This window comes from Topomyia yanbarensis, unplaced genomic scaffold (assembly GCF_030247195.1).
Source record: "Topomyia yanbarensis strain Yona2022 unplaced genomic scaffold, ASM3024719v1 HiC_scaffold_94, whole genome shotgun sequence".
NCBI lineage: Eukaryota > Metazoa > Arthropoda > Insecta > Diptera > Culicidae > Topomyia > Topomyia yanbarensis.
In genome coordinates this window covers 39,727-60,071 of record NW_026684202.1, presented here as the reverse complement: position 1 = coordinate 60,071, position 20,345 = coordinate 39,727, and the positions used below count along the sequence as shown (strand labels likewise).

General features: G+C 38.3%; 2 protein-coding genes across 4 annotated transcripts; both read right to left on the bottom strand.

Annotated features, from left to right (window-relative positions):
- Positions 1 to 360: 360 nt before the first annotated feature.
- Positions 361 to 15,753, bottom strand: LOC131696214 (uncharacterized). 3 transcript variants are annotated; one of them, XM_058984756.1, is made up of 8 exons: positions 15,495 to 15,753; positions 15,179 to 15,434; positions 14,989 to 15,102; positions 14,657 to 14,905; positions 14,141 to 14,595; positions 13,865 to 13,991; positions 13,546 to 13,702; positions 361 to 573 (listed from the first exon to the last, which is right to left on the bottom strand). In XM_058984756.1, the coding sequence occupies exons 1-8, from the start codon at positions 15,627 to 15,629 to the stop codon at positions 477 to 479; spliced, it is 1,590 nt and encodes a 529-aa protein (XP_058840739.1). In that variant the 5' UTR covers positions 15,630 to 15,753; the 3' UTR covers positions 361 to 476. The 3 variants fall into 3 exon arrangements, with proteins under 3 accessions (XP_058840739.1, XP_058840738.1, XP_058840740.1); XM_058984755.1 differs by having other exon boundaries at positions 363 to 573; positions 14,108 to 14,595; XM_058984757.1 differs by lacking the exon at positions 13,546 to 13,702 and having other exon boundaries at positions 426 to 573; positions 14,108 to 14,595.
- A 3,039-nt stretch (positions 15,754 to 18,792) lies between these two features.
- Positions 18,793 to 19,413, bottom strand: LOC131696213 (homeobox protein Wariai-like). Its single transcript, XM_058984754.1, has 2 exons — positions 19,227 to 19,413; positions 18,793 to 19,067 (listed from the first exon to the last, which is right to left on the bottom strand). Exons 1-2 carry the CDS (start codon positions 19,411 to 19,413, stop codon positions 18,793 to 18,795), a joined length of 462 nt encoding a protein of 153 aa, XP_058840737.1.
- Positions 19,414 to 20,345: the final 932 nt, after the last annotated feature.

Sequence of the window (20,345 nt, the reverse complement as noted above, 5' to 3'; positions counted from 1 at the left end):
CTAAAACAACCTAAGGTACGGAAAATGTGTTTTGTTAAAAATCGTGCATCCTACAAGCATATCCTTCCGTAACGCTGGTGGAGATTTACTGTAAGATTGCACTCTTTAATCTCCGGAACCGTAAACATAAAAAGAAATCAATTACAGTTTATGGCAGCGTTCGTTTGAAACTAAGTTTGTGCAAATCGATTTGTCCGTATTTGAGTAATTGTTTTACTATCATAGACATACATTTTGCGTTCTCGACAAACTGAATTGAATGGTATATGGAGCTCGGACCTTTGAGCATCTGTGGAAAGTTTCATTCCAGAGTGATTAAATATAAGAATATAAGCCATGAATGAATGAAATTTTCGACATTGGTAGGAACGACGAATTCAATATTCTTTCAAGAAGGGAAATCACAATAAGCTTTACTTCTTTTGGATTCTTATTTAGGAAAGTTTAGTATATTTACATTTATCCATATTCTTTATTTACAATGATGTTATTTCTATCGCAGGATTGTCCACACCTTCCTTTGTGTGAGCTGCCTTCATCTTCTGCGAATTCTGGAACAATGTAAACAGGAACCTGAAATTCAACCAAATAGATTAGTATTATTAGGAATAAAAATTGAATAATTTCCGATGATAAACTGAGGTACAACCAAATCAACGGTTGTATAGTTCACATTCATATAAACATGATATCCACAATAAAATTGACAAAATAAGTGTTATGCATCAGTTTTTGGCACAAACAAGCAAAATTACTGTTACATGGTTCTACTGTACGTGTGATATTGTTTGCACAATATTTCAAATATAATTCTCGTTTCAAATATAATTCTCGTTTCACAAGCACTATGTATAATGTACCCCCCACTCCCCGGATTTTGATAATATGTACAGAAAAAAGATATTAAATGTCATTAAAATTCCAACCGGAACCACTGCCAACTCAACAAGCCGTTCTTAAAAAAACTTGCGGAAAACCCAAATTCATTTTGGATGTGCAATGAACGTGTCAAGCTGATGAAATTTTCTCGCTTTCGCGACACCGTTTCTTCGCTTGGATGTGTTGCTGGGAAAACGGATGACATCGGTGTTGAACTAATGGCCGAGTTATCCAAAAATAACCAGCAAATTTGCAGTTCCGCCAGGTCTCGGCTTATGGACACCCTCCGGGCCCGAGGAAGACCACCCAACGTCCCGGTTCGAGATGTGTTGGCAAGCCGCGATGTCCTCTATATGTCCCTTATATACACCTTCATAAAAACCATCAATATCCAACTTTAACTGCCCCTTTTTCCTTATCATTCTCAGAAACGCTCTCTTCCACCTGTACCATACACCCACGATGGTTTGATGCGACTCCAAGGCGACACAAAACATCCCTGTCGAATGAGCCAACAAACACGGGATCTAAAGCACGAACATCACACGCACAACTCGAAATGTAGGCGATCAACATCTGAGCCGCACTACGAAATCGTCTGGAGAAACCCCTGCCATCTTGAGGTCGTTCTCAAGACACGATTCTTTCTGATAAAGGCCACCCTGATTCTGTAATCCATCCGTTGATCTCCCGAAGCCTGAAACTGAAATAATGTTCTCCCCCTGCCATCTTTGTCCACCCTACTTTCCCTGACTCTTATACACAGAAGTAACACCACTTGCACCACCCCCCCCCCTCACCCAAATATCTTCACGAAGCATTTAGCTCTTCTTGCCTTTTCTAGTTTTAACTATTATATTATATGATCTCGTTGAAAATGCCCAACTCTACTACCACATAAAATAACTCTAATTAATGTCCCTGAATCTTTACAAAATTTAATCACGCCCTCTAATTATTTCTACTTTTAAGATAGTCGTAAACATTTTCCCCGTTAGTTAAACATTGTTTGCTCCAATAATCTCATTGCTAAAAATGTCAAACCATATTGCCATAAAAACTAAATGACCCCCTAATCTTACGAAAATTATATTACCCCCTTGTGTGTATGGATAGCTATAAATGCGCCTTAGTTTAATTTCAAAAATCAATATGTAATCCCCTAGTTTTAAGTAATTTAAAATGTAAAACAAAACAAAATTGGCACCTTTGAGCTAACGCAAACATGCCTTATCAAATAAACGAATTGAAAAAAAACCAGCAAATTTCACGAATTTTCGAAACTATCAGAGAAGATGCATACATTCGTAGGTCTGTAGTTACGTTGTAAACAAATCGTGGCACACAGGGCAGTAGATAGAAAACACGGGCTCGGGGGGTCCAACGTACGGGCCCCCACCGCTGTATATTGCCAGTGCATCACGAAGTTAAAGTTTGAAATCCATTGTAGTTACTGATATTATGTACCTATATTACACTGAAATTATATTGTTATGTACCAGTTTTTGATCTAGTTGTTTGTAGTGCCAATGACGGTAAAACGGAGGGCTGTTAATACTCTATAATATTTTGAATACGTCTTCGTACGTGTTGGTGATTTTGAAGAGGAATCTTTCGTCAATAGTATTAGTAAAACTAAAGAAATGGAAAGATTAAAAATGTAGTACATAATTGCAAAAATTATAAACATTATCTAAACAAAAAAAAATCAAAAATTCCCTTCGGTCAATTGTACAAAAAAACAAAATAAAGGGAAAACTTTATATTGAAAGTGTGTACAGAAAAACTAAAAATCGCAAAATCAACCACAAAAACAAATTAAAATTGTCAAAAAATGTATAATCGAAAACAAAAACCAAAACAAAACCTGTAAGAATCGATAAAAGAAAACAGGAAACTAGACAATCAAATTGCAAAGATTAAAGAGGTCGGACAAATGGTGTAAATTATACAAAATCGGCAGATGTTGAAAATTTTTGAGAATCAATGAAAATGAAAAAAAAACAACTAAAAAAATACGAACATTGATATAAAAAAATGCACAAAACTGAAAAGCTCGAAAATAAAATTGAATATATTGAACATTAAAAACAAGAAATATTTAAAGGAATAGAAAAAGTGAATAAAGCGATAAGAATGCATAAAAGTAGAGGAATAGATATAAAAGACAAACATTAAATAACCATGAAGAAATTAAAAAAAAATTAATTGAGCAAAAACGGACAAAATGGAAAACAAAAAATAGTATAAAACTAAAATGGTGTACCATACAAACACACAAAATTGAAAAAATAGATTAGATTATTTAAAGAATGGAAAACAACATTAGAAATGAAACTTGACAGAAATTCAAACAACAGCCTAAATGCAAAACGAAGAAAAAATGCGCATAATGGCAAAGAAATAAATCTAATGCTTTCTAGAAAAATAAAAAAAATGAAAAAAGTAAACTATTGGAAAATGGCCAACAGAAAAGAGCACTTTCAAAATAGGTTATGTGGAAAAATGAAGAATAACAAAAATGAGCTAAATGAAAGATTAAGGAACATGTGTAAAAAATAAAAAATATTATAATAAATTAGCAATGAGAAAAAATAAAACTACGGAAAGCTAGAAACTAGAAAACATGTACCAAAGTACGAGATATGTAAATAAAGGGACAATGAGACATTTTAGAATGAATTTTAAAAAATAAAAATGCAAAAATATGTAGAGAAAAAAGAAAATAGAAAAAGGGAAAGATAAGAATGAACGGAACTAATAGACTAATTTCAAAAATTTGATGGAATGACAAAAGAAACAAATGAAAAAGCAGGGTATTAAAATATGAAACAACAGAAAAAAATAAAACAGAATTAAGAAAAAAAGAAAAATTGCAAATAAATTGGAAAAACTCAGCAATGGCTATAAATTAAGGTAAGTGGTATGGATAAAAATGCAAAAATAAACAGCGTGAAAAGTAGGATAAAATAAAAATATGGTAACAATGGAAATAGATAAAAAAGCAGAATGTTGAAATTGCAGATATACCACGACTTGCAGCCTTCATCAGTGTTTGTATCAATTTGCCTTCAGCAGTGTTTGTATCAATATGCGAAAGACATCAAAAAAGAAAAGTGTTTAATATAACATTCCAGAAAGCCACCCAAAAACATTGCTTTTTAAAGTGCTGAAAAAAATTGATCAACGAAATTTTAACAAAATTTTAAAAAATCCATGTATAAATGGGGAAAACAGCGAAACATGGATCAAATTACAAATAAGGGTTGTGGTTGGATTTTACACTATGCTGGTTTCGAAAACATTCATAAAAGCTAAATAGGCTCTGCTTTATTTCATATGTAGTTCATAGCACAAAATATATGATATATTCTTCACATTCACCGCAGAGTGTAATATTGTGGTAGAGCATTTAGGTATATTTTTTCGCATTTGTGAAGAGTTTTGTTGATTTAGTGGGGGCAGTGCTTCACATCCTTGAATATCTGCAAAAATCAAAAGCCACTCTCGCTGTGAGGGATAACCCAAGTGAACTGTGTTCTGCTCTACAGTAAACAAACGCAGGGCGTAAAATCACACTTCAGTGTCTTTCAAGAATCTTTGTGAGGAGCATATAATCCGTTGATCCATTGAAGTGAAGGTCCTGTGGGGTAAAGTGAATCTGAACCCAAATGGTGGTGAAATATATTGGCCAACACCGAGAGGGGCCCTACTTATCGATTAGGGTCTGCAACCCGAGAATGATGTTTATGATGACTGTGTGCTAGACGATTTATAAAATGATGCTGAGAGTTCCTGATAAAGAAAAAATTGCAAAATTGCAAAATAATCCACTGGATTCATCCGGGCGAAATCCGAATTACATGAACAAAGACCCGGAATTTGCCTCAAAAAACCGGTGTGGAAACCCTAAATAGAAGGTTGAGAAGTTTTCTTTTTCTTTCTAATTACTCTAATTAGCAGTTGCGAAGACATGACAATAAATCAAAAAAATCGATTTCATATTGACGAAATTTGAAGACAACCTCATGACTTCTAATCAAATCATTAATTTTTTACCCTAGCAAGCCTGATCGATTTTTTTTTCGATTATAGAAATTTTAATCATAGGGCCATTCACTTCTTCATTCAAGTTAGAAAATTTTCTTTAAAAAATTCTCCATTCCTATGTGCGAGGTTAGGAACAGATGAGCTGCGTACATGGCAGTCGATGTACCAACTACGCTATGTCCGCCCTGGTCTGATCTTCTAATTGGGTACAATTACATATATTTGATATCCAATATGCAGTAGTTTTTAAAATCACACACAAGATATTGAATTTTTTTTTGAAAGTATTGACCAAATTTTTAGTTTCCGTTAAAAATCCGGACCCCCTTCAAAACTCCGGGCCCGGGGGGAAACACCCCGTCCCCAACCCCCTCTCGGCGGCCCTGGTGGCACATATAATAATTGCTTGTACTTCCGCTTGAAATGCAGTTGGTCATTTACCCATAGATATAGACACGTTAACTCCAGGACCAGTTGGGGTAACTTTCTTGCTCTGTTTAGAACCATCAGTGGGGGTGGGCGTAGCGTAGTGGGTAAATCGATTGCCTTGTACGCAGCGCACCTGGATTCGATTCCCGACCCCGCACATAGGGTTAGAAATTTTTCATAAGAGATTTTTCTAGCCCGAAGAGGCGAATGACCTTAAGGTTAAAACCTCTATAATCGAAAAAAAATAGAACCATCAGTGTAGAAAACTATTGATCCTTGTTTAACAGTAGGCCGTCCTGTTTCCCATTCAGTGCGGCTTGGTTCAGACACGTTGAATAGGCGGTCAAAGTTATATTTCCTATTCATCCAGCCAGTTTGATTTAATAACGGATTGATTTTGAACTCTTTTAGAATACTGAGATGGGCCTTAATGTCTCCATAGAAGAACTGTTTAGTTCTTTTCAGCCTTAGTGCGTTTTTCTCAGCTTCTATTTGCACAAATAAATGTAAAGGCAATAAATTTAACATGGTATCTAGTGCTTTAGAAGGCGTACTACGGATTGCTCCTGTGATAGAGATCGTAGCAAGTCTTTGTAATTTTTCAAGTTTTTCTGTGCATACCTAACTTTGGTTTTCGGCCATCAAACTAAACTCGCGTATGTTATTCTAGGTCTTACTACAGCCATATAGATCCAATGAATCATTTTAGGTTTCATTCCCCATTTTTTCCAAAGGTTTTTTTACTTATACATAAGGCACTAGTAGCCTTACTTATAATTTGATCAATATGGGAGTTCCAATTGAGTTTGCTACCAATGATAACTCCTAGATATTTTACCTTCAGTGAAAGGACTAATTTCGTTCCTTCCAAATATAAGTCAGGTTGTATTTTAAATTTTCGTTTTCCTGTAAATGGAATAATCATGGTCTTATGAGGGTTTATGGATAACCCCTCACCTTTGCACCACGCTGCAGTTAAGTTGAGAGCATATTGCAATCTACCTCTGATTACTTTTTCATATTGCCCACGAACAATAATCACTATGTCGTCTGCAAAACCAACTATTTCAAATCCGTTTGCCTCCAGTTGTGATAATAGTCCATCAACTACCAACGACCACAACAGAGGTGAGAGTACCCCTCCTTGTGGACAACCTTTCACAGCCCTTGCAATGATTGTTGAACTTCCATAGCTGCATATTATTTCTCTTTTATTTAACATTTCGGAAATCCAATCCACAATTGTTCTGTCAAAATTTCGTTGAATCATGACATTCTTCATTGAAATATGGGATGCATTATCAAATGCTCCTTGAATATCTCAGAACGCGGCTACCATATTTTTTTTAGATTCTTGTGATTTTTCAATTTTTGTTACACGAGTATGGAGTGCTGTTATGGTTGATTTTTCATGCTGGTATGCGAATTGATATTTACTTAATGGCACCGATTTCAAGTAATTAGACTTAATGTAGTCATCAATCAGCTTCTCCATCAATTTTAGCAGAAATGGCGAAAGACTAATTGGTCTAAAAGACTCGTCTCGTCCTTCTTGTTGGCTTTAGGGATTAAAATAACACGAAGTTTTCGGAATATAATTGAACCACAAGCTGGATCTAAACATTTCAGTTAAGCAAGGTATTAGAAATCCTTTACTTTTTTGAATCATAATTGGACGAATTTCGTCTATTCCTGGGGATTTAAATGGTTCAAACGAGTTTATTGTCCATTCAACTCTTGTTTGAGTGAAGATACGACTTGCAAGAACTTGCCTGGCTCCCCTGGTCATTTTTTGCCCAGTTAGAAGTTAGAAGCACGACCCAACCGTATGGCCGCCTACACCGTACGTTGATGCAGACGGTGGAAATGCTGGTGACAATCAAGTTTCCAGCGATGAGCTCCTTATTGTAGCAAAAGGGCTGAAAGCGAAGAAAGCTCCCGGACCGTATGGTATCCCCAACGTGGTACTGAAGACTGCGATCCTGGCGTTTCCGGACATGTTCAGGATAGTCCTACAGAAATGCCTGGACGAAGGCTACTTCCCGGATAGATGGAAGATCCAGAAGCTGGTGTTGCTGCCAAAACCACAGAAACCACCAGGAGATCCAGCATCGTATCGGCCTATATGCCTGCTGGATACTCTTGGTAAACTTCTGAAAAGCGTCATCCTCAACAGGTTGACGACCTACGCTGAAAGTGAGAACGGACTATGGCAGAGGCAGTTCGGGTTCCGGAAAGGGATATCGACGGTGGACGCCATCCGCACAGTCATCGAGAGTGCGGAGAAAGCGTCAAACCAAAAGAGAAGGGGAAACCGCTACTGCGCCGTGGTCACGATCGACGTGAAGAACGCGTTCAACAGTGCTAGCTGGGGGGCCATCGCCGCAGCGCTGCACAGAATGCGGGTTCCGGACTATCTGTGCAAGGTTCTGAAATGTTACTTCCAGAACCTAGTACTGGTCTACGAAACAAACATCGGAAAGTGTTAACACTGGAACTGCCCAGAGGAGTTGAGATAGTCGGCTTTGCAGATGATGTTGTCCTGACGATAACCGGCGAGAGCCTTGAGTAGGTGGATATGTTGACGGCAGACACAATAGGCATCGTGTAACCTGGATGGCTGACGTCAAGTTGCAGTTGGCTCACCATAAGACCGAGGTAGTGCTGGTCAGCAACTGTAAAAAAATCCAGCGTGTCGAGATCAGCGTCGGGGGACAATCCATCCCATCGATGCGTGCGCTGAAGCACCTGGGTGTGTTGGTCGACGATCGGTTAAATTACAACAGCCATGTCGACTATGTATGTGAGAAGGCTACGAGGACAACGTACTCATTGGCAAGGATCATGCCGAATCACGGAGGAGCAAGAAGCAGCACGAAACGTCTCCTGGCGGGTGTCTCATACTCAATACTGAGGTATGGAGTACCGGCCTGGGCTACTGTGCTGAACTCAAAACGGAACCGAACGAAGTTGACAAGCACGTTTCGCATAATAGCTGTTTGTGTCGCGAGTCCGTACATAACAATATCGTCGGAGGCGGTATGTGTAATTGCCGGGATGTTTCCCATTTGCATCACTCTGGCTGAGGACGTGGAATGCAGCCAGCGAAGAAATGAACTAAGTGGCAGCAAGAGTGGGACAACACGGAGAAAGGAAGGTGGACCCATCGACTCATCCCAAATGTGTCTGTTTGGGTACATAGGAAACATGGAGAGGCGAACATCCATTTGACGCAGTTTTTTTCAGGGCACGGATGCTTCCGGAAGTACCTGCATCGGTTTGGACACGCGTCGTCACCCATTTGCCCGTAGTGTGTGACCGTGCAAGAGACACCGGAACATGTGGTCTTCGAATGCCCTAGATTCGAGAAAGTCCGAAGGGGTGAGAGTGGACAATATCGTTGAAGTGATGTGCCGCGACGAGCGTATCTGGGACGCTGTCAAGTTTACTCTCCGAGCTGCAGAGGAAGTGGCGAAGGGACCAACAAAGTTGCGCTATTGGTTAGAACGCCGCCGGGAAACCACAAATCGGGTTTCGGGAGAAATTCCGCCGCCGGGGAACTCTCCGACGGTGTAGACTAGGTCCGTCGCCGGGGACCAATTTAGTAGTATGCGATATAGCACCGGGTTTGGGTCGCCGCGTCTGGGCGCCAGTGAATCGGACGTCAGGCTTCACCGGAATAGCCGGACTGACCTCGACACCCTACAGGGTAGCTCGTAAGTAGGCTAGATCCACCGTCGGGGAGTAGACCGAGTAGACCGTGTCAAATAGCTAGCAGTGGGTCGTTGGGGCGCCAGTGAACCGGAAGCTACGCTTCGCCCGGAATCGCTGGATGGACCTCAGCACATACTGGCTGGCCCGTTGAGTAGGCTAGGTCCACCGCCGGGGACTAGACCGAGTAGACGAAGCTTAATGGCTCACAGAAAGGTACACCTGTGTCGGGAGCAATCTACCGCCAGGGAATTCACGGTAGGGTAGATTCGCCGCAGTGAACTACACGACAGAATCGTGAAGAAAAGGCGTGCTAATTGGCTCACGAAACAAACACCGATACCGAGAGAAATTCCGTTGCCGGGGAACTCTCAGTCGGAGTAGGATAATATCCGAGTTGATCTCGATAAAGCTGGGAGCCAAATGGCTCAAGGAATCGGGTATCGGGGTCGGGGAAAATTCCTCCGTCGGGGAACTTTCGGTCGGAGGAGGGTGCGTTCATCGTTGGGGACTAACCAAGTAGATCGTGATAAGACCGGAAGCTGAATGACGCGCGGAAACATGAGCTAAATGGCTCAATTAATCAGCACCTAAATCGCTCATGGGGACGAGAGCTAAACGGCGATGTAATAGATGGAGACAAGAAGCAATAGAAAAGTGGAGAGTTAAATCAGAGCACATATGTCGAGCCACTCCATGAACCAAGCGAGGCTCCGAGATAGAGCAGAAGAAAGAGGTGCGACAAAAGCACAACGAACCCCCCACGAAGTAATACGATGACGTAGTTCCGTGGGGAAGAAGGGTGTAAAAAGTAAGGAATGTTTTTAGTGGTTAGGCACGAACGTGAGTCGTGAGTCCCACACAGTGCCAATACACTACAGGCCAGCTTTTTGAAGCTTTTTAACCTTACTATAAAAAAGAAAGAAAAAACACACACACAATCGTCGAGCTGAGTCGATTGGTATATAAGACTCGGCCCTCCAGACCTCGAAAAAAATCTTAAAAGTTTGAGCGTTTTTTGAGAAATGTAAAATGTTTTTTGAAAAATGTAAAATGAAAAACGAAAAAATGCAACATTTCAATGTTGACTTCAATTCATTTTCGAGTCCATTAATTTTTGTTGGATCAGTTTCAAATTTTACAGGTGTTTTGTTAGGTTAAAAAAAACTTTTCAGCTCGGCGCTATTTTGAATTTTGTCGTGACTAACGACTTACCTTTCAATATAGGGACCCCTTTTCAAAATTTCGGAAGAAAAATGATGTAAGATTTTGAACGCTTATATCTTTTGTTGTACTGAATGGATTTAATCAATTTCTTCGGCATTTTGATGAAAATATTTGTACCAATGTTGTATTAAATTTTGGAATATGTAGGACATTCATTATCAACGGAAAAATAGTGTTTTGAAAAATCTTTCGAAAACGACTCGGAAAAGTGAAAATTTTCAGCCCATCCCGAACAGAGCCGTCAATATGGTGCACCAACCGAACAATAAAATGATGAAAAGTTTTAAATATAGGTCCACTACATGTTTGTTCCTATGATTATTCGTATTGGGTTGCTTGACGAGAGCAGTTGCTGGGGGAAAGCCGGCATATTAGTTTTGGTTATGCCATTAGAAGCCGGACGGAAAGAAAAGGCTCATGATCGCATGAGAACGAGCGTAAAAGCGATAGTAGTACAAATTAACGAAAGCGTTACGTACATTTTGAGCCTCAATAACTTTCCTTCTACTAAACGGATTGCTAATCTTGTTCCATAAATCGGAAGGAAAACGTTCAACGCTTGCTACCGATACGTGGTTTGCTATATAAAATTTGTTTAAATAGTTCAAAAACTACTTTAAATGAGAATCAACATTAAGTATAAAACATTATAAATAAGGCTGTCGCAGCTTTTCTCAATGCCAGACGTGTGTAAGACGCAGTGCATAACGGACGTGCGTGCTAGATGTTAGGTCGTGAGAAGCTGCATCGGCGAACCAATCAAATCGGCTACCACTGGAGAGAAGAAGAAAAACGTTGGTGGCGGTGAGAAGGCCAGAAAGCCAAAGGCTAAGAAACGCAGTCACTGAAAAGGCGGTAGCAACTGCCACTAAAAATGCCACCAAAACATCGAAGGCTGCAGCGAACAAGCCGCAGACCCCAAAGCCAAAGAAGGCCGCCAAACCTACCAAGAAAGCTGCCCGAAGAAGATAAGTAAATTCACTCGTCTCTAATGTTGCCAACAGTCCTTTTCAGGACTAACAAAACACTTGTAAAGAATTAGTGGTGCTTATTTTCCGTTAGCGCTGTTAATTGTAGAGGGATTTGTGTCATAGTTATATGTAAACCGTCCTTAGGATGAATTTATAATGGAAAAAGAATTTTATTAGGAAGTTACTTTTATTAATTTGTATAATTAAAAATAATTATCATATAAGAAAATATTTTTCCAATTAATCTACAAACCCGAAGGTTTTTGCAAATCCTTCCAGGAAAATCAGTGAATGTGGCTAATCTACCACTAAGCGAAAGTAACACCAAAACGAATGATGAAAATATTTGCATTTATCGCACAAAAGGATGGCCTTCCATATGCACCGAAAAGTTAATAAATAGGAACGCCTTGATGCAAAGCGTACTCATTCGGTATGAGCTGCGAATGGGGAATGTTCATATGTATGTATGCAGTAGAAACAAATCGTCAGCAAGGTTTGAATCGTTTCAAAAGATTCTCGTCTTATATCACCATAGTTATCTACAAACCGTCCTTATTAGGACGAATGCAAAATGGAAAAAGATGGGTTGGTAATGTATATGACACCCCTGACCATATTTTGAAGTTATTTTAAATCTTGCAAGCATAAATTGACATAATTTCAATGATTGTTCCTATATGAATGAAATGACAAATTTTCAGGTTAACACGGCAATAACTTTGCAATTTATAGAACAATTTTATATTTTAGCTATCATATAATAACTGTCATCTCTTCAGAACAACTTAACCCTCTGCTGCCAACCCCGTGGTTTTGCGGGCTTAAGGAGAATCGTTGTAAAATGTCCAATACATGATTTTATGTTGTTACCTCCACTAAAACCACTTCAAAACACTCCCACCTGTCATACAAGTACATTGTCTGCTTGTTGAAATCATATGAAATTATTGACCTGTATCCAATGCGAAGAAGTCAGTAATAAAATTCTTTTACTGAATAGATTAACGAACGGGATCCCTAGGAAAATTTCACTGAGCCCGGTGAATCGAACTTAATGCGTAAAATTTAGCCATTTGAAAGAGATACAAGCAGAATTTTAAGAATATGATCATCGCGGTTATGTCCCGGACATTACCCGCCCCTAGTTTTTCGCTAAGCGTGATTCATTTCTGTACACTAGGAAAAAGATTCCGATGGTTGTTTCGAGAGATTTTATCATTGATATTTCAAAGCAAGAAAATATGAAATCTGTTCATTTCATGAATGAATGTCTCATCGAGCTTAGAATCCAGCGCATCCCCTATCAACGCAGACGCCAACAACAAAGGTTCTTTTCAGAACCACCATAATTATTGTAAAGAATAACTCGAAACCTTCCCACATATTTCATTGAGTATCACTCGATTTGAATTACAAGTCAAACGAGTAGTCACGACACTCCGGTTATGTCCTAGACATTAGCCACCCATCTTTTTTCTAACGAATCGCGGCCAGGCTAATGAACATGTGCAGGGTTGCATGAAATTGAAAGAGATATTTTATAAATATCAGAAGCCCGCAAGATAGATCGCGAATAATGTACGATGAATCAAGAACCAGTTCACGAACCCATTAATAATGGTTTATGCTTTTGTGAATTGTGAACTAAAATCAGTCAACCTTTGGTTTATGAATAATGTTCTTAATATTGTGAATTAGTTGACATACAGAAAGTCGATTTGGTATTAACATGGCGGAAACCGTGACTGAAGTTCACAAAACAAAAACAAATATCTTCACTAATAAAAGCCTTATGCAGGCGTTACGGAAGTGAACTTGAACAAAATTATAAAATAAACGATTGTTGTTCATGTTTCAGTTTTCGTATCGTAAAAGTTCATGTCACTTTATTCACGACTTTGCAACAATTTTGTTCCGTGTACATTCAACATATATCTTATTGATAGCTCTCTCATATTTGACAAATTTCATAGCGCTTCCTATTTAAAAAGATATGACTGTAAATTTACTATTTCTGATTAATTTTGAAATAGAACTCGAAACAGAATTTTGGGTGAAAGAAACATTCTTGATCCAAACAAATTCGGTCTGGCATTTGAGGCCAACGGTTTGCTTCGACACCTCAGACCAATGTGGGCGAAGGTGAAGTTAAAACCATGAAATTTCACCCTGCATGGTCAGTCGCTTACTTTATCCACCAGAAGGGTTCTTTTTAGCTTAGAATGAAGTCATCACACGGGGTTTAATCATAGGAGAGGTAAAAAAACATACTCACAGATAAAATCCCAGCGAGAGTAGAAGGAACGCTTCGCTCACCAGAAACACGGTGCCGATGAAAAACTCCTGACTCTTCAGATATACTGCACTGTAGAGCGTTGGAAATATCACCACCTGGGCGGAATCGACAATTCCCATGATGGCAAGCATTTTCCCTAATAACGGATCCACCGAAAGCCAGTGGCCAAGGGTCAGTACAATGCATCCACGATGATGCGATGCGAATTCACAACCGGAGAAGGAGATGAAATGAGTTGATTAATGAACTGCAACTTTTTTGCTGCTTGCGCTTTCCACTCATCACGCTAATTACTTACCGATTTCATCCTGTTCCACCAGCTTTGAGACGATACTGCGGATGGCCACCGTTTTGCTTCCTTCGAACACATCGATCGACGTAGCCACATAGTACAGGTAGGGTTTTACTGCACTCACTGCATATGCCTGACGGAGTGGTAGCAGTAGCAGCCAAAAGAAAATCCACAAATGCCAGGGTAAAAAGGTTAGGAAAAGCACGCTTTGAATATTTTAATAACCATAATGTATTTAATGCACTTTACCATAATTGGTTTTGCGAGCAGAGTAAAACACACCGAAAACACACAGATGAGGAAATCAGGAACGCCGTATCGTTTACTCAACACCCCCATCGCCAACAGGGTGCCTAGCAGAGTGGTCAGCAAGTCGTATGAAATCCACGTGCCCAAATGTGTAATCCAATTGAACTTCAAATATGCCAAAATGGCTGCAGTTTCGAAATCTCCGTAAGCACCGTGATTTATGAAATATACCACCAACGTCAAAATCAATGTGGTTCTACGATTGATATTGCGTTTTCTGATAATCATCCTTACGCAATCAACTACCAGTGTCAGATCGAACAGTTTTCCCAGTGATTTTGAATACTTTGCGTCTTGGTGGTTCAGTGACATGTTTTTATTATCATTCGGATCTTCAGTTGAAATTTTACTTTCGATAGGTTCCTTAAGAATGAATAGTCCGTAGAGCAAACCTATAGTATTCGATATAATACACATTATACAAAGTTCTGAAATGAAAAAAAATCCCTGTGGTGCTGTTCTATTGTTAGCTTAAAAATTCTAACTTACTAATGAATCCTAGAAATTTGTACAGAAATCCACTGAAAAAATTGGCCACAATGGGTACAATGGCAATAACCACTGCTGCACAGGCAAATCGGAAAGTACGATCCTTCTCGTTCGTACAAACCGTCAGGTAGCTGTAGATTCCAGTCACCGCCAACGGAGCACCTCCACCTAGCGACGTTATCAGATTCGGTAGTATACCAGTGATCTCAAGCGATATTTGCCGCATAAATATGGCACACGTAATGAGAACTGTGGAGTGTGAAAGTGGAAAATAAAAACATCAACCCATATAGTTCTTCATTCTAGATCATTTGTTTTGACTGGCTACTAACCACTAAAACTGAGGATGTCAGCTACTATCGGTATTAGCAAACAAGGCTTCCTTAATCCCACCCGATCACTCCAGCTACCTGCAAAGATGAGCACCACCGCCTGCACCAGGCCAGCTGTAAAAAATCACAGACCATTATTAGATCAAAGTACTTCACGGAACATCACAATAATTGCGAGATCAAAACCTACTGATGATGCTTCGGTACGAGTTCAGGAAAGCAATTTCGTTGGTGGCAGCGGTCTTGGCGGTACAAACAGCCTGACTAAATAGCAACTTCGATGTGTGCTTATCCAAGTTATAATCATCATAAACCAAATCATTTCGGCTGGAAGTTTGCTCCGATGTAAAGTTTGAACCTTCAATAGAGTCACATATGTTATTATCCTCTAGTTGAGCGAAAAATTCACAAACACTGAGATCGACATTCAGCTTGGTAGCACATGCCTGCGGTATAGATTCATATTATTAAAAGAGTGTGTTAAACAAGATTCACTCGGCATCCACCTTTTCGTACTCGAAAACTTTTAAACCGGTAGATGACACAACGCCAAGTATGAAGAATATCATAACCGGCTCGACGGTTATGTACGACTTTAACCGCTTTAACAAACAAATCCGATCATTTTCTATGTCAGTCATTTCAGTTCACAACTTTTCACTCCAACAAATCAATCTCCTGAATAAACAACGCGTGTCAAACTGCGCGTCCAAGCACAAACGATTTCGACGGCCGCTGTGCAGGCGGGAATCATGAGAGCCATTGAAGAAGTCAATACAGACTCACAGTTTAGGTGGAAAGATGATCTGGCCGAAACCGTGGTCAAAACAAAGCCACTATAAAATATGTTTGAAACCTGTTTTGCCTGAGCAGAATGAGGTAGTTGGTAGCACTTTTGCACATTGAAATGACTTAAAATCATCTTTCATTTCATTACTAAACACAACTTTGGCTGATTCGGGATGATGCTTGATAGTACTGCAATTAGGTGCGATTGGATTATTGAATGTTTAATGTGAAAAGGTTAAAAAAGCTTTAGAAGAACTAAACAACTAACGAGTTACGAGACGTTTACCTGTTGCAACAGTGTGAATGGTTTATTTATAGAAGAACATACATGTCATTACCGGTTTGTTGTTGGTTTTAGCTTACCGCCTATTTTAAATACAACTTCAGCGTAATCAAATTCATGCCTAAAAATCAAGGACATTTCAAAATACATAACATCACATTAAGCAGTCGACTCCATGTGACCAACGTTGATTTAACTCTGTAAATAATTATTTGCACCAGCCAGTTGGACAAATTAGGGAAACAATTTTCTTGATGTTTTAATCAAACTGTATTTTTTTAAGTAAGCATCTTCAATATTTTCTACATCATGTACCATTGAAATAACAACTTATAACTTTGATCTAGATTTGTGACACACGGTCAAACATTATTAAAAATGAACACGCATTTTTCAATTAAATCAGGCAATAGGAAAAAGTCTCTACTGTAATTGAACAATTCAATCAATGAAGTATTTTTATACTAGGCAACGTTGTTAATGACCTATTCTAAATACTCTAATGTTGGAAATATCAAAATAAAAAAGTTTAACTATTTTGCCTTGTACGCAGCTCACCTGGGTTCAATTCCCAACCCCGCACATAGGGTTAGAGATTTTTCCAAAAGAGATTTCTCTATCCCGGAAAGAGGCGAATGACCCTAAGGTTAAAACCTCTACAATCAAAATAAAAAACTACTTGTTTATTTTATGATTTTAGTATTATTTGGTAATTAAAAATGTTAACGAATTAAGTCAAATTAAGATACAAAGTTGAAACAATACGAAACTTTAGGCTATTGCCAGTCCTTCGCCAGCATCCGAACGCGTCCGACCGTTTATATGCGATCAATTTGAAAATTGCAGTTTTTACATAATTTTGGTCCCTTTTGTCAAATTTTATAAGAAATTATAAGTATTATTTCACTAGATCTCCTGCAATGATTTTTTATCAGTTTTGTAAATAGTTTACCGTTTACAAGTCATATATTTTCGATCTATATCCAAACCAGCGGTTGAACTTGAAGAGATGTGGAACAAAGACTCAGGCTGAGTTCACAGTATTAAGTAAGAAAAAAGATTGTTAATACTTTTGTTCTTAGTTGACGAACTGGATGAATGATTTTTTATTAAATTTACTATTTACTAAGAAAATGAAATTCCCCTAGTAATTTTCCTTCGCCGTCGACATAAATTTGCGCGGTCATTTACATCCGCACCTCAATTTTTGAACAAAACATACACATAATGACGATAATGTGATAATATAATATTGAATGCATGTATACAAAGCTGTAGTATCTAACAGAGTTTACAATTTTCGCATTCGTGAACAGAATAAGGCGATATTTCACCTACTTCGACCAGCAATAAAAAAGCAAACATACGATGTCGGTTTTATGGTATTCCGGCACTTCCTCATACTCCAAGTCTTTCGGGGAAGAGTTTTGATGAATAAAAATTCAATATTCGATTGCTGTGTGAAATACTTCATTTTTCCATAATGGAGTTAAAGATGCATTAACACAGAAGTCTTCAGTGCAGTTCGTGAATAAGAGGTCTAAATATGAATTTTGTTTATTTTTTGCATGGTTGATTTGGTGCAGGCCAAATTCTGATATTTTGTCAAATAAGTATTGAAGTGTTTCATTTTCGCCTACGGCTGGGAGTAAGAGATTCGTTTTTAATGTCTACGATGAACACAGAAAAAATATTTTGTAATTTTAAGTTTTTTTTCATGCACATATTTGGAGCATGAATATAAATGTAAAATTAAGTTCCACCACAAATACACACGACTTGTCGCACTTTCTTCAATAAATTTAATTATAATTTCACACGTGGATTGAAAATTACAGTTTCTTTAAATAGAAAACCAACGCACTTTGATGTATTTTTACTCGAATACTGCTGTAAAATGAATGACATGTAATATTACACGAATGAAAGTGTAAAATTGCATGCTGCTTGATGCTCCAATTGATTTTAACGTAATTTTCAATCAAATTTTTGATTCAATCGTTGTATGTTTACATTTGTATTGATTTACATGTCGTTTAAATTTCATTATTTTTTGGTGTGAAGTTGGTGTTACGTCGATTGAAGTTGCCATAAATATGCAGTTTTACTTCAGGTTCCATGTTTGACATAATAGATTCTACAGTTTAAAAAAATAGTTCAAATGATTTTTTGTTAGCATTTTCAGGTGGAATATACACAGAGGGGAATATGTGTACTTCTCCTGATATTACTGCTTTTGCCCATATATTTCAAATTCTATGTGTTTCGTGGTTTCTATTGCTTCTGAAGGAAAGTCTGCATTTATGGCTATGAGGACACCAAGAGACAAATTAGGGTCATGCCGGAATACATTAAATTGATTTCCAAAAATTTCTTCGCTTTTTACGCTTTCATCCCAGCTAGTTTCTGTACCAAGAATTATATTAAAATAGAATGAAATTATTTTTTGATGGAATTCATTTATTTTTGCTGGGCTTTTCATTCGATTAAAATTTTGAGAATAGACTAAAATTTCAATCGAATTCTGTTGGAGATGCGAAGAAGCTTTTGGAATATTTAAATTACTTACATTTATATGTTCTTCCTGTATAGAGGGCGTCGTTACTTCCGAAAATTCGACGTTCCAAATTTATAGGTAGCTTCGCGGAGTTGTTGAAGGCGGCGAGTTCTTTCGCTTGACAAAAATTCCATAAGAGTCGAGGTCTGCCGCTGCTTCGTCTGGGCTCAGCCAATTATTCCTGATAGACTTCGATAAAAATGCGCAGAAGATAGTCGGGTGCGGTCGGTAGTCCTTCGGATGCGAGCGTCATTTTGATGCTGGTTGGCGTCATTCCTTCCACGCAAATAGATGGTTGTTGGTCCTTCATATATGTCAGGTATAGGCGTACAATATTCATTATTTTTGGTTCGCGAAGTCTGGCCTTTAAGAAGCGACCGTCGCCATTCGTTGATTGTGGCGTGAGGCGTACGATGGGAGGGCGCATGGGGTCCAGTTCAAATTGGCTGTCTATGTTCGAATGTTGAGATGTGGTTGGCAATATGTTTATATTATTTTCGCCAACGGTAGGTGTCCTTTCAATTCTATAAGGGTTAATTGTGTCTCCCTTATGAAAATTTATAAATGTTGAAGTAATATTTTTATTTGGAGGTCCAGAAAATTAAATACGTGCTGCGGCCAGTAGGTCCTTGTCCGAAGGCAATTTGGTGATTTGGTCGTTAATGTTGAAATTCTGATTATTTTGGTTATTGTTAATGTTCTGACTGTTATTGCTGTTGCCATTGTTTGCATTGGTGTTGCTGTTGCTGTTATTGATGTTCCTGTTACTATTTTTGTTATTGGTGTAGTTTTTCATGGTGCTAAAGTTGCTGTTGTTTTTTTTGTTCCCATTGTTGTTGTTGTTATTGTTTGTATTTTTCCTTCTTCGTCTGTGATTTGCCTTCTCAGCTTCTTTTTCTTGTAGGCGTCGTTTACGTTGTCGGGAGTCATATTAACTCCAGTCGCGTTCCCATATTTTTTTGGTTCCAATGAAGCGCTAGCCACATGTAGGTTCAGAGTTAATTTCGACTTCCGTCGCTGGTTGTGGTTGTGTCGGTGTGGCGTCTAACTCTTCAGCGAGATTAGGATAAAATTCTGACATTTGTTTTCTTTCAATGAAGGTTTTGGTTGCCAATGCCTTCATCTCGTCTAAAAATTCTTTCGCTGCGATGCTACATGGTGATTTGCTATTTCGTATTTCTTCTATGTATGATATATAAGTAAAAGTCTTTTCGAAGCGTTGTTCGGCATTTTTCGCGAATTGATGATTCGCTTTGTTGTGCAGGTTGAGTATGCCAGATGCAAGTGGTGCCAAATTAATCACGCTTAGTAAAATTCAAAAGTTCTTTTTAGATCACAAAATTAATAAAATTGGTTTAATGAGCTGTACTTATCAATCAAATTCTAATTTAAAAATTGTCCTTGCGCTTAAACCAATATGGGAGGCTTATTACTATTGCAAATAACAAAAACAAGTACTAGTCACCCAAAAAAATTGTTGGCAACCTTACAGTGGCGTTTAGTAAACAGTTGGTGCGGCGTGTACGTTTCGGAGAATGTCTCAATATCATTATCGTCATCATGCGATTTAGAGATATTGTTTAGTGAGCCAATCAGAAACTAGCTGAATCTTGGTTCTTAGACATGCTTTTTCAAACGCGTTAAGTGATTCAGTTTGTTATACATCTTCGCACCGTATACTTTTTTCTCTTCCCAAGTAACAATTGAAGTTTTATAGCATGCTACAAG